This window comes from Euleptes europaea, chromosome 7 (genome assembly GCF_029931775.1).
Source record: "Euleptes europaea isolate rEulEur1 chromosome 7, rEulEur1.hap1, whole genome shotgun sequence".
Lineage (NCBI taxonomy): Eukaryota > Metazoa > Chordata > Lepidosauria > Squamata > Sphaerodactylidae > Euleptes > Euleptes europaea.
This window is the reverse complement of record NC_079318.1, coordinates 51083037-51097256: the sequence shown is the minus strand read 5'-3', so window position 1 is coordinate 51097256 and position 14220 is coordinate 51083037. Positions and strand designations below refer to the sequence as shown.

Genomic DNA, 14220 nt, shown 5'->3' with positions numbered 1-14220 from the left:
AGATATATTGATACATAATAATAATCCTTTATTCAGCTGAACTAAGCTATAAAATAGAGATGATTTTGTCATTATGCCATCCCTTACTAGGTTACCTTATTGAAGGTATTTGGCCTTGAAAATAACTTTTCTATAAGATATGTGAAGAAAACTCTCAGCAAACTTGGGATGTTCCTGAGTATATCCAGGGGATGTAATTGACCAACATATCTGTAGTACAGTGAGAACAGTGACTTATGTGACACCTGTACTGGAGAAATAGCTGGTTTTCTTATTTACTGAAAAGACTTAACCATCCCTCACAATTATTAATGGATTTTGAGAGTTACAGGCTACTTTATTTGGCTTTTGAGCCATTAAGCCTCACTGCAGTAATCACTTTTATGCCTTTGTCTGCAGCCACAAGAACTGGAAATTCTCTGTTTCCTGTTATCTTTAGATTTTAAGAAATCCCTGTCACTGTCTTCAGGTATGACAGTGAACTGAAAGTAGAACCACATTCCTAGCCAAGCAGTGAGCTGGCACAAGAGCCCAAGCAATCCCCCCACTTTCTAACAACTCCATCTGAGCCCATCTGCTTTCAGAAAAGGATGTGGACTGGACTCTACAGTGCTGAAGACACTGAAGAAAATTGTTTTTTGAAGACAGAGGCAAAATATTCTGTGCTCTAATCTTTTGCCAGATAACGTGACACTTAGATTATCCTTTCTAGTTAGTCTACTGTATCCTCAACAAGTTAATGGAATGTTTTATTTTTAATCTGTTGACAACTGCATCAGGGGAAATGATTTCAAAGTTTCAGACAATGTATTAGTCATAATTGTTAAAAATTACAGGAGCACAGCAAATTGAAATATCAGCCTTCAGATTGTTCTCCCAATGCATTTTAGGAGATGGATATCTTCAGCCTACATTATTTAATTCCATCGTTTACTTAGGGCAGCTTTTTAATGGTGTTGACAGAGGCATGTACAGTTTTTCATAATGACAAAAATCTGTTAAATAAAAAGAACCCAAATATATTTGCAAAGAAAAATCTTTGTTCTTTAGGTCTTTCTGTGGTACACAATATAGTATAACCTCATTACTTACCTATCAATACAGTTATTGATCCAGCTCCTGTTGTTATCAATCGCAATAATGCGTGAGCTCTCAATATGTTCTCGTTCTCATCAGGCAGCTATGAAATGCTGATTTGACTTTATAGGAGTCAATATGCTTAATTATTTTGAGAGGCCAAGAGATAAATGTATTAAAGGGGAGCTAAGCCAAAAGAATAAACTTCCACTGAATTACGAGAGAGGCAAGTATGTATTAATTGTTCTTTTTTGTGCGCCATGTTCCATAATATTGGTACCAATCCTGAAAAGGTAGTAAATTCTAATGGAAACGTTCTTCCAAATGAGTTTCCTTAGGACTGCAGCCTAAAATAATCTGCCTATATGGATTAATTGAGTGGAACTGTGAAAAGGAATTAAATGTCAGGCTGATATTTTCTAAGCATTGAACTTTTCCAGGCTAAGGAAATATTGTTGGTTTATTTTAACTCACCTTTCATGTATGGAAGGCAACCCAATATGGGTCAGAACATTTTAAAATATTCAGAATTACACAGTACGTTCAATTAAAAAACAAAGGTATAAAATAATAAGTACAGCCAGCACACCTTATTCTTGATAATTTTAAAAAGCTCACTCAACCACAAAATATCCTCTGTAACAGAAAGCTCTTTTCAGCCTTCCTAAAAGCATTCAGTTTTTGGCCCACATAGGCCTCCCAGGACAGCATTCCATAAGTAGATAACACAGTAGAGAATTACTTGTCACTCAATAAATCTTGGGTGGTTAGAGTGTTCATAGCAGAGTGTTCTTCTGTATCTGTTCTTATTAGTTGCTTCTGACACCACTCTCATGCCGTAAATCCTTTGGGCAAGTATTATTATGTAGACCGTCTACATAAAAAGTAGATATATCCCCCCAAGGATAACTTTTTGTAAGGTGTGGATTATTCTGCCTCTAAATTCTGTTGTTGTTCCCAGGAAACAAGATTCAAAGAAAAAATTAAATATAATTCTTCCTGCCATATTTGGGGAAAGTAAATAGCACATACAACCGTCATTTCAATCACTTAGCATCAGCTATTGAGGTACTACCATATCCCAAATTAAGCTAAAATTGAGTGTAACGTTAAATGACAGCATGGGGTAATGTCATACCACAGGAAAAGAAGAAGGCTGAATATTCACCAAAATATTATTATGAAGAGAAGGAAGAACTAAATTACACAAGTTTGTTGCTTATGTGCTCTGGCAGTCTGAAAATTACACAGCTCTCCAATAGTAACCTTTTGAGCTTATGTCTGTCACAATACATAGCAAAGGGAACCTTATTATGAAAAGGTAACATTTTATTTAAGTGCATTTGAGGGCACAGAAGAGTTAGCAATACCAAGCAACAGTTTGGGCCATTATTATACGAGCATCTGTTATGCAGTGGGTGTGTAATGGAGATGGATGAGACCTTCATGAATTTAACAGACCCAAGAACAAAATTCAAGCATCAAAAATAAAAGGCAGGATCATTATCATGCACTATACATTGTTTAGAATATGTCCTTTTGTTTGAAGGCACCCAAGGTGACAAACAACATTAAAATACACTTTGATTTTGAAATGTACAAACCTAGTACAAAAATAGCAGCAGCATAAGTAATAAAAATCAAGCATTAAAGCAGCAGGATATAACTAATTCCAAAGCAAAACACGTAACTGCATGCAGCAAAATGCTTATATAAAATGATCAATAAAATAAATTAAGTCATTAAAAGAGTAGTAATTAAAAGCTAACAGAGAAGGTGAACAAACAATATAATATTACAAATTATTTGTAACATTAACTGACAGAAAATAACCTACCAGTAGAGAATTATTAGAAAAATGGCCTGGGAGAGAATTCTACAGTGTGGACGCCAGTACCAAAAAAATCATAATCCTGGTTTAACAGATTTTATTTATGCAAATTCCTGAGCTCCCCCATTCAAAATCTTAGAGTGTGTCAGGATACATGGGAGAAGTATACTGGACAGGAAATATGTAGGGTTTTGAAAATAATCACCCATACTTAGAAGTGGGCTTAGTAGCAGACGGAGCCAATACAGTCAATCCAGGATAGTTATCATCCACTCCCTATGTCTAGTTTCTTTGAAAAGATGGGCAGAAGAATTCAGCACCAAAACCCTTCCATGACCATTCCACTCAGCCAGCTAAATGCACAAGTCAGTTCTTTCTTGGTTGGCACTACAGGATCATTATGTCTAATGCAGTGCAGAAGGTTTCAAAGCTATAGCTTGTGCAACTTTCCTTTGCATGTTCCTCTTCAGACATGATCACCTGGGAATGCCAACCAAATGAGGAAAAGACAGCACATTTGGCTGTCTTTGCAGGATTGTCACTTGCAAAGTCGTTCTTGGATGCACATGAGGTGAATTCAGATTACTGTTTCTTTTCCCATCGTACAGTGATTTCTAGAGAGATACTTTTTTTGTCCTCTTCTTCAGGATGAGTGGGCATGAAGAGTGAAGACTAAACAGTTTGGGGACATTATGAGTAGCTCCTACTACATAGCCAGCTGGTTCTTTGCTGGGAGATTGGCAACAGCAAAAGAAGAGGTCAGATCAGGATGTTGGCAATTTTGAATAGCTGGCCTGAACTCGAGTACTGAAGAGGATGACAGAGAAGAAGGGTGGTAACCAAAGCAAAGCAAGTGCAATAACTTCTCATTTTTAAATCAGGAGGCTTTACACATTGTATTGAAATGTGGCATTTCAGATTATCAGTTGACATTTTCAGATTCCATTGAAGCCAGAGTAACTGGTCCAACAGATGGGAAAGACTGCTTTAGAGCCACTGAAAGCAAGCAAAGGTTCTGTATTGGATAAATATGTAGAGTACGATGCAAAGAAAGTCAAGGGTACTTGAAAACAAGTTGGACCAAGTACAGAGTTAAGTCCCACTGATTTCAATGGGGCTTAATTGTGTTTACCCTTCTCTCATTTCCAAATCTCTTGACCGTGTTTCTGTGCTTTGGGGCTTTTGAAATCTAACCTGTTTACATTGTGAAAGTGTTTGGCAAAGCTAAAATCATTTCCTTCTGTAAAGAGAAGCTACATATTCTCAACGGGTATTGATGGGAGGTTTTATAAAATACAATTACTACTGTTTAACTGGTCATATAATGATACTATAAAAACCAAAAACATCCATATTGGATTGTATGCATTAGCATTTTTTTTTTTTACTGTTGCAGATGTGCCTGGACAGATCTAGGTTTTATCTTTATTTGGAGTTCCCAAGAAGACTTTAACCTCCTCATAAGAGTTAGCAATAGCATACACCAGGTTCTTTTAGATTTCCATTGAGAGAAAAGGCAAACCTAAGCAAACTATGATTAAAGTTTACTAATTAACTCAGTAATTAATTGGTTTAATAAGCAAAACAACTTATTAACACAGTGCTTAAAGATCAGAAATAATGCATATAATATTTTGTATTACCTCACTCATGATTATTTGATGAATATGTCTCCCAGAAGTTACTAAGTGGTCAGCCTTTCTCTCTTTTAACAAATCTTGGTGCAAAAACCCATGACACAATTTGGCAAAATGTGTGTGTGTGTGTGTGTGTGTGTGTGTTAAGTGCTGTCAAGTCGCTTCCGACTCATGGCGACCCTATGAATCAATGTCCTCCAAAATGACTTATCTTTGACAGCCTTGCTCAGATCTTGCAAATTGAGGGCTGTGGCTTCCTTTATAGAGTCAATCCATCTCTTGTTGGGTCTTCCTCTTTTCCTGCTGCCCTCAACTTTTCCTAGCATGACTGTCTTTTCTAGTGACTCTTGCCTTCTCATAATGAGACCAAAATACGATAGGCTCAGTTTAGTCATTTTAGCTTCTAGGGTCAGTTCAGGCTTGATTTGATCTATAACCCACTGATTTGTTTTTTTGGCAGTCCACAGTATCCCTAGCACTCTCCTCCAACACCACATTTCAAAGGAATCTACTTTCATCCTATCAGCTTTCTTCATTGTCCAGCTTCCACACCCATACATAGTAACAGGGAATACGATGGCATGAATTAACCTGATCTAGGTGGCCAGTGACACATCCGTACACTTCAGAAAATAGTCCACTATATTTTCTGGTTTTCAGAGCAGTTATTTTTAAAAAGTCACATGGCCTAGTAAAGTTATGTAACACAACAGATATCCAGGTGTACCAGTGTTTCTTAGAAGGCGATGGAGACTCTGGGTTTGAGATATTAGTAAAAAGAATTGGCTGACAGGAAGTGCTGTTTTTCCAGACAAGGCAAAAAAAGAACAGAGAGTTTTGTCTATTCTGCTTTGAGAGATGTTAACAGATGAATGCATTTTAAATATTAGGGAAACCTACCCCCTTTATTTTTTTAATGCCTCCAACTACAGAAAACATTTTACTTTTATTTTTTAAATGTTCAGCATTTGGCCAGGTCCAGTTTTGGAGGGGCCTCAGACACTGGACTGGGAGCCAAATTAGACATCACAGCAGACAGGGGTCAACACAGCTTCTCCAATGCCATTTTAGAGAAGAACAAGTTGGAACCTGCAGAGATTGGGGGAGGCGTCTCATTTTCCCCTCCCCTACTATTTCCTCTTTCCGTTTCCTGAAAGCCCCCATAGCCTCTCCCCTTTTCCCTGCTTCCTACTCTCTTTCTAGGGTTGCTAACCTCCAGGTGGGTCCGGGAGATCTCCTGGAATCACAGCAGCTCTTCCACCTACAGAGATCTGTCCCCCTTTGTGGTTGTAAAATTGCTGGACATTTGGGGAAGGAGCCTTGGAGGGGGGTGAGGGTTGGGGATGGAAACAATCTCAGCAAGGTATAATGCCATAGAGTCCATCCTCCAAAGCATCCATTTTCTGCAGGGAAACTGATCTCCAGCCCCGACCTGGAGGTTGACATAACCCCAGTTCCCCTGGAAGAAATGACTGCTTTGGAGGATGGAGTCCAAGGCGTTGTACCCCTCTGAAGTCCGTCTCCTCCTCAATCCCCCCTCCCCAGGCTCCACCCCAAAGATCTCCCCAGGCTCCACCTCACAAGTTAAAAACCACCCAAAATATAGTTAAGGTGATTTATTAAAATTGTGCAAGAATATCTCTAAAAGGACATAAGCAAGTGAGACATTTGAAATAAAAAGGTAAAGCAAAAGAACTAGCTACACAGTAAAACATTAATTCAAAACAGCAAGGTGTTACCCATCCAGAAATCCACTGTCCAGAGTCAGGGGCTGGCAGCCTGTCCAGTCCCTATTGCAAACAAGAAATCACAAGGTCTAAGAAGTTGGATAAAGGCACCAGGATTTTGGAACCAAGAACAAAGCTAAGTTGAAAATGCGCAACTTTTATGGCCAAAATATGCTGAGTTGGCCTGAGCTCTTGACCAATCAGATATATGGCTGGTGATCTCAATTGTGTCAGCTTGTTGCTGACCAGGTGACCAAGGAGGTCAGAGTGTAATAAATGGTTAGAGTTCAACTGCAGTCTAAACCCTCCCCATTTCTCACAGGTGACAAGACCATATAAGATTAAATAAATAAATAAATCTGCTAATTGAATGGAATGTACTTAATGGGCTGGCGCCACAGGTATAGCCTTGGAACTGGGGAGTGAAGATTACCTCCCCTCAGCACCTGGAATCATATCTCAGTTGCTAAAGGTCGCAACTTGCTGAATTCCAAGCAAGATCTGGCCAGCAGCTATTAAAATATACGATCCGTCCATTTAAAAAATGCCATAAAGGCCCAATCCTGATCGAGCCCATGGTGTATCAAGCCCAGATGACCTTGTTCCCTCTGTTGCGCACCTTTTCAAGTGCAGAAGGCATCTAAGAGTATATCCAAACAGCGAGCAATACAGCCTCCAGTGTAAATTGACACCTATTCCCAAGTAAGCTTTAAACCTTATCCACAGCACCTCTGTTTTACCTGCATTTACTTTCAGTTTGTTCACTTTCATGTGGTCCTTTACAGCTTTTTAAGCTTTTTAACAGCTGCCACATTAGCAACAGTGGAAAATCACTCAGATCTCTTAGTGAAGAGGCAATGTTTTGCTGACTGAAACAACTGTATATTTATTTATTTGCTTCATTTATACTCCACCTTCCTCCCCAGCGGGGACCCAAAGTGGCTTACATAATTCTCCTCTCCTCCATTTTATCTTCACAACAACCCTGTAAGGTGGGTCAGGCTGAGTATGTGTGACTGGCCCAAGGTCATCCAGCAAGCTTCCATGGCAGATTGGAGATTTGAACCTGTTTCGCCCAGATTCTCGTCTGGCACACGAACCACTACACCATGCTTCCTCTCTCACTCTCTCTTTTTTAATAATACACTCCTAAGAAATCAAACTCAACATCCCTCCTCCAATATAACCTCCAATATTATGAGAAGCCTAAATGTTTGCAAACAACTTAGTAAAAGAGAACTGTAGTAAAAATTACTACCAATAAATCTACTTCTACAAGGCTGCATGTTCAGGGAACAAACTTTCCACCTTATGAAGTGGGTTGTACTTCAAAACACATCAAGATGTGATATTTTTAGAAGAATGGTTTAGCCTTTTTTCTTTGTTAAAGAACTCAGTAAATATTCTAAAGTAAAAACATTCATGTCTACTTCTGATATAATTAAGGTTGCAAACTTGAATTCGGAGCTTGTAGATTTTAATTTTTGTTTAATTTTTGTTTCATTTCATAACCAAATGTCTTTACTCAAATTTAGCAACAAGGATCTGTCTATGCACAGAAACAAGTTGTCATAACTAGAGATCAAGTGGGGTGTTATGCAGGGTAACAGACACCACGTCAAGAAACCTGACTGCACACCTGAAGTAGTTATTGTCACTGGGTGGAGGGGATATAGCGGAAACTCACCACATTCTCTGAGTGAATCCCTTCACATAACACAGCATGATCTTTTTCTTGTTTCATTATTCCTAAAAAAAGTGTTTATGAAAATGGTCATTGCAGTTATAAATCTCCACAATCCGAATCCATTTTTAAAAGAATTATGTGATCATAAACTTGAGTTTCTATTTTGTGACAAAAGGTGGAAGCTCTTAATAGAAAATTCTTCATCATTCATTTGGCTTGATTTTTTTAAAAGATACATAGTAGCTAATATCAGTTTGCTTGCCAATGTCTGGAAATACAACACATTGGACTAATTTATTTAAGTGATTTAGGAGATTGCATGCACTACAACCATTATCTTCTCCTCTACACTATCAGCCTATTGCCAGCTATACATAAATGGTCATATACTGAGTCAGACCATTGATCTATGTAGACTAGTTATCACCAATTCCTGCAGGTAGTATTTCCAAACCATGCCAACTGAGATCTTTTTGCCTAGTGATGCCTTATTCCTTAACCTGGACTTTCTGCATGCAAAAGAAAAACAAGAGCATGTGTTCTTCCATTAAGTTATGGCCTCTCACAGAAATGTTGAGAACCCTACTGAATTCAAGCATAGGGGAAAGTGAAATTTGAACCCACAGCCCCAAGCTGAGATCAACTGTACCAACTAAACCTGTATGCTACAGCATCTATATCCTTCAGTTAGCAACATAGAGCTGATTGGTAAGTGGGCCCACTGCGTAAGGAAACAGGGTAAGAAAGAGTTAGAAAAAAACATAGGGAAAGAAGTAGAACTTTTTCTTTGGGATCCACTTGTGTTATTAATACTGATCAGTTTATACAACCCTTACATGTATGGGTTGACAGATGCTAATGTAGTAAGGCAATCATTTAGGTACTCTGTTATGGACACAAAGAGCAATTTGCCAAAATTTACAGCCAACCCTAAAGTAGGTTTTTGTGTAAGAATGTGCATTTGGAAAATTCATTAACATTAGAAGGATAACTAATTTGAATGAATGAAAGCATTGTTTTTTATGATGGTACAAAGTTATGCTTTGCTTTCATGGGACTGTGGACATGTTAGGAAGGCAGGGTAAGAGCTCTTCTAGAACTGATAAGAGGCAGATGCCCAGGATTTACCTCCTCCTCCGGCAATAGGCAGCCCACTTTCCCTGCAAATGGAGGGGTAGAGAGATGTCTGTGTCCCCCTTATAGAAAAAAGAGTTAGGAAACATCGTAGAGATCTTTAATGATGATCAGATAATCCCTGTAAGTGAAACTATTCATGTAGAATCTGAGATCTCCTGGACATGTTAAATGGTAGTTTAAACAAGAAACTGTGGAGGAACATGATAGGCATGAGTCCATGTATTCATGAGTAAAGCGGGGGGGATGTTTTTGTTTTTGCTTTTACAAAAAACTGAGTGTGCATGTAAGGGGAGACAAATCCTGCTTGCTCCCACCCCATTTCTTACTTCATTGTGTGTTTGGTTGACTGAAGGTTTTTTTTTTTAATTCTCCTGTCTGATTTACAAATGGAAATTGTAATTGCCTTTAGAATGCCTTCTAGCTACCTGAAAATTGCGGCCGGGGGGGTGGGCAGTCCTTGGATGATGGCTACAGTCTCTGAGAATGTCATCCTAATCAATTGAGAGACAAAAATGTTACGAACAGGAATATATTAAAACCAAATGGAATGTCATCCAAATACAATAAAGACTGGGAATATTTGTTACAATTATATTTAAAAAGCATAAATTTTGGGTGGAAAACATGGGATGAATCCAAGCCTGAATAAATTTCGGTGCACACGCCGGGTGATATTGTCATTTGAGTTTTTTGAAGTGTACAGATGGCTGATATGCCGGAGCACACCAGAATCTGGGCTGAGAAAATAACATTAAGCCAAGTGGCCAGCCACTGTATCAAGGTCATGTAAATCAGTTACAAAGGAAATGGTTATTAGCTTAAATTAGTGAGGTCTTTCTTTACTTATGAAATTTAGGCATCTGGAATGTGCATATATCAGCTTAGAACATATTAGTTGCAGCGTGCCTCTTATTATAGTATCCTTGCAATTTCCACATATTGACTGCAGCAGAAGTGGGAAACGGCAACCATTCTGCTGACTTGACTAAAATTGTCACTTGCCTTAATCCTCATTTCAAACATGTGCTAAAAATAGAACAGCGACAGCTGACATTTTTCTTTTAAAAGCCCTTTCCGTCTAAATTTAGAAATGTCAGTATTGAATCTCACAGGGATCATTACACATGCAGCCTGAGTGTCCATAAATAACCACGACATCTCCCCTGGTAACAACACAATAACAGGCAGTCCGGATTGCAGGGAATTCAGTGCTCCCTGTCCAGCTGGGATCCTTTCAGCTGTCTGGGCTTAATTTTTAGAGGCAATTTCACCTCACTGGCCTAGATAAAATTATAAAAAGAGCTGTGAAATGTTTTTGCTGCAGCAGTTTTGGCTGTTTATGACAGTATATCCCTTCTATTGTATTAATACGGCAACTAAATTTTTCCACTGCAACAAAATAATTAGCGACTGAGCACTGATCAGAGAATATTCAGGGCACAAAGAAGCAGTGCCAACGGGCAGGTGTTTCTTGTCAGTCTTTTGGGCACAGTTTACCCTTTGTTCCTTTGAAGCCTTTACGCCACTCAAGCATTTTTTTTTTAAAAAAAAGCATATAGCAATGTTATTTCTCTTTCTTTCTCTCTCTCTTCTTCCCTCTGTTGTTACGTTCCTTAGGTGGGAGAGTTCAGAGCTCATGCAGCTGAATGGACGGCCAATGTCACTGCAGAGTTCAAAGAAACGCGCAGGCGCCTGAGTGTGGAGATTTACGACAAGTTCCAACGGGCTACCTCCATCAAAAGGAAGCTCTCTGCAGAAATGGCAGTGAACCACAGCCAGGACCTGACACCTTGCAAGAGAACCTTGTCTGTCAACCACCTCACCAGCGAGAAAGATCTCTTGCCCGCCATCACAAAGACAGACAGCATTTATATGAATGGCTTGACTCCTCACTGTGCAGCTGAAGAAATTGCTGTTATTGAAAACATTAAGTAGCACTGACTTTGAATCCTGATCTTTTAATAAGAAGAAGCCTATGATTTAGACTTACCTTGTAGTTCCTGATATTTTTTTCCTGTTCATAACTGATGCTAATAGCATTTTTTTAATCACATGCATGAGTTCCAACAGAAACCCACCACAATAAGGATTCAGAGTCACCATCATATTTCTTGAAAGACACAAAATGAATGGCACTTCTATAATTGACAAATGCTGGAACGAGCAATGTCTGATGCCTTTTTTGTGCCCAGACTGTTTTTTCATCTCTCCTAATGTGCCATAAGGCGTAACGAATGAATAATACTGGTTTAGGTCAACAATGTAGCTTTGAGGGATCAGTCCTTAAACTTTTCAGGGTCTATCTTACCACGCCTAGGAATGGACCATGTATGGACTACAAACTAAATGTAAATGGCAAGAAAATCTTATGCAGCCTTTTACCTAAGAAATTTTTGTCAGTGCCTTATCTTTTAAAGAAACAGAACCTCTATAACTCTCATATGGGTTTTTGTCTGTTGATTGGTTGGTTCCTGCATGAGTAACATATCTCATTTGAGCTTTCATCATGCCCAAAACGATGATGTTTTAAGGGTGTATAAAGCTGAGGATACAAGCGTTGAAAGAGATGCCAAATCAAAGGACATCAAAGCAACACTCCTAAGTCTAGCTTTAAAGGCACTGCAATTACGAGAGTGCAAAAGGTGTCCCCCAGCAAGCATTTCTTTTACTCAGGTGCATATGATATATGTACACTCTGTAGGCCTGTAGAATTTATGGATCCATGTCAGGTATCATTTAAGCTATGGTCCGCAGTTCAGCCCCGCACATCACATACCAAAAAATCTTCAGTATTGTCTTGCTAAATTATACGATAGGCGATAACAAATACTGATAGTAACTTGGTGCATTCAAAAGATTCATTTACATACCAACAATCCAGAACAATTCTGAATCAGCAGCAGCAGAATGGTTTCTAGTCAATACAAAGCTGCTGGCGGAAAGGGGGGTCTAAAATTTTTTGTTCTAGCCACGTCATGCCATAAGCTATTTTAGCAAAGGGTCCTGCCTGCTGGGTTACCTTCCTGAATGTTACAACCTACAATGCTTTTTTACCCACTCCAGAGGTGGGGTTAAAGTGGGAATGCAGCTGAAACTGGCATCACTGTGACTTTCTCCACCGAGAATATAGACGGTATCTGAACACAAATGCAGACGTGAACAACAGTTGACCAATAGCACAATCTGAATATCAATGGATATTCGGATAGAATAGGCTGATATGCAGATCTGAAACCTATCCTGGGGATTTCTTTGTTGTTTTAAAGGGGGGAAATGACTTTAATTTTAAAGCCTTTTGTGTCTTTGTTTCTCTGTGTGTGCAAGATTCAGAAGGAATGCAGGATTAAATAATGTAATGGGTTATCTTTTAATTTTTTAAATTATTTTAATTCTATTGCAACCTGGCTGTATATAAAATAAACATAACACCCCTTAAAAGATTAATAGGCAGCCTGATCCTCAAAGCATAACTATGGTGCAATGCCATTGAAATGACTGGGGCTTGCACCTGCAGAGCCGTTTGAGGCTCACACCCTTGACTCTGAGAACATTAAAGCAAAACAGGATATTGATTGGACACAACTAAAAACAAAATCCATATTGTCTGACTATTAAATGACATTATGAACTATGAATGTTAAATTAATGGATGCTTCATCTTCTTTTCTACAAATATAAGTTATCAGTGTAAATAGCAATCAGTGAAGAGTGAATGAGAGTATACATCTCAAATCAGCAAAATTCCATTAAATACGGCCAGGCTCTTCAAAGAAAAAGCCCCTTGTCCCCACCATTTCCCCCCAGCACAGTGTTCTGAATGTTGACATGGTAAGAAAGTCATCTTGCCATGTATAAACTGTGAATTGTAATGAAAATAAAAATAATAAAGTTTTTAATTAAAACATACCTTACCAAGTCTCCTACTTGTTGCCATTATAATGGTGAGAAATCTTTTTGCACAGCGGAGCTCTGGAATTAGAATGATTTTGCACCCAATTGCGATTGTTAGCAAATAAAATGAACTTTGCAGATTCAATAACATCATATCCTTTTAGCATCAACTTGTTTCTTCTCAAATTAAACTTAACTGCTTTTCTTGCTCCTGCCCCTTTATATTTGTACTTTGGCCTCTATTCCAATAGCCCATTTAAATATTAAAAAAAAAGAACTGTGGACACACAACAGACTTTAAATTCCTGTAGCTGAATATCAGCACCTCCTTCCCAATGGCTTTGCAAGCTGCCTTTAAAACTTGGAAAGAGTTTGGATAGCATCTTGTGATTCAAGGCAGAATGCTGCTATTAAAAGTTCAGCTGCATCTGTAAAGCACTTGCTCACACATCTCTTATAATGTGGAAATAAGTTCCATAGAAATTTATCCCAGACATCTAAATGTCTATATGAGAAGAATATGCAACAGGCAGTAGGTTCTTCAGCACCTAGGACAGTACATAGAAATGTTGCACCAGTGGAGACTCACTATTCAACCTTTGCAATATGGGAACAATAATACTGACCTATCTTACAAGGTTACTGTAAGGAAATGATGTTAAATAATGTATGTGAAGCACTGTGAACACCCAAAAGCATTATACATGCAAAGTATTATTTGAGTTCTTTGAAGACATCTGGCATTCACCTGTGACTGTGGCAGCTTACCATATGTCCCAAGTTGCATACGGAAGAGGCTAGAATTAGTGCCCAAGAATGTTCCTGGAGAGGAGAAGTTACTAGTCCAAGTCAATTTCCAGTGGAACTGAAAAAGAGGTCAAGGTTTGCAGTATCAGATTGGTCTGTCACACATGGAAGTGATACCTCCTGATTCCCTAACAGCTGCATCCTGGACTGGGACAGGGACAGGATCATCACCATCATCTTCATCAGACAACACTCATCTAGCATCAGTGACCCTTTTCCAGGGCTAGTGCAATCTTCTCATTTAGGTTAATGTTATGGGACTCACCCAAAATATTTGGACAATTAAAACTTTAGAAAGATGAAAAATCTCTTTAGATAGCATTCAAATAACTCTGCAATACATGTGCGTCAAGAGTTGTGCTGTCTGTTCCCACTTTGGAGCCACTGGTTTAGCACATTCGTTTTGGCTATCCTCCCATGCTGGAA

General features: G+C 38.7%; 1 protein-coding gene across 2 annotated transcripts in view; it reads left to right on the top strand.

The window, feature by feature from the left end:
* The window catches only part of KCNK2 (potassium two pore domain channel subfamily K member 2), a 74824-nt gene extending 62789 nt beyond the window's left edge, over positions 1-12035 (top strand). For both annotated transcript variants that reach the window (XM_056853221.1, XM_056853220.1), the window contains exon 7: positions 10714-12035. In XM_056853221.1, the coding sequence (XP_056709199.1) occupies positions 10714-11031 (318 nt within the window). In that variant the 3' untranslated portion in view covers positions 11032-12035. The remainder of the gene's footprint in view (positions 1-10713) is intronic.
* The last annotated feature ends 2185 nt before the right edge of the window (positions 12036-14220 follow it).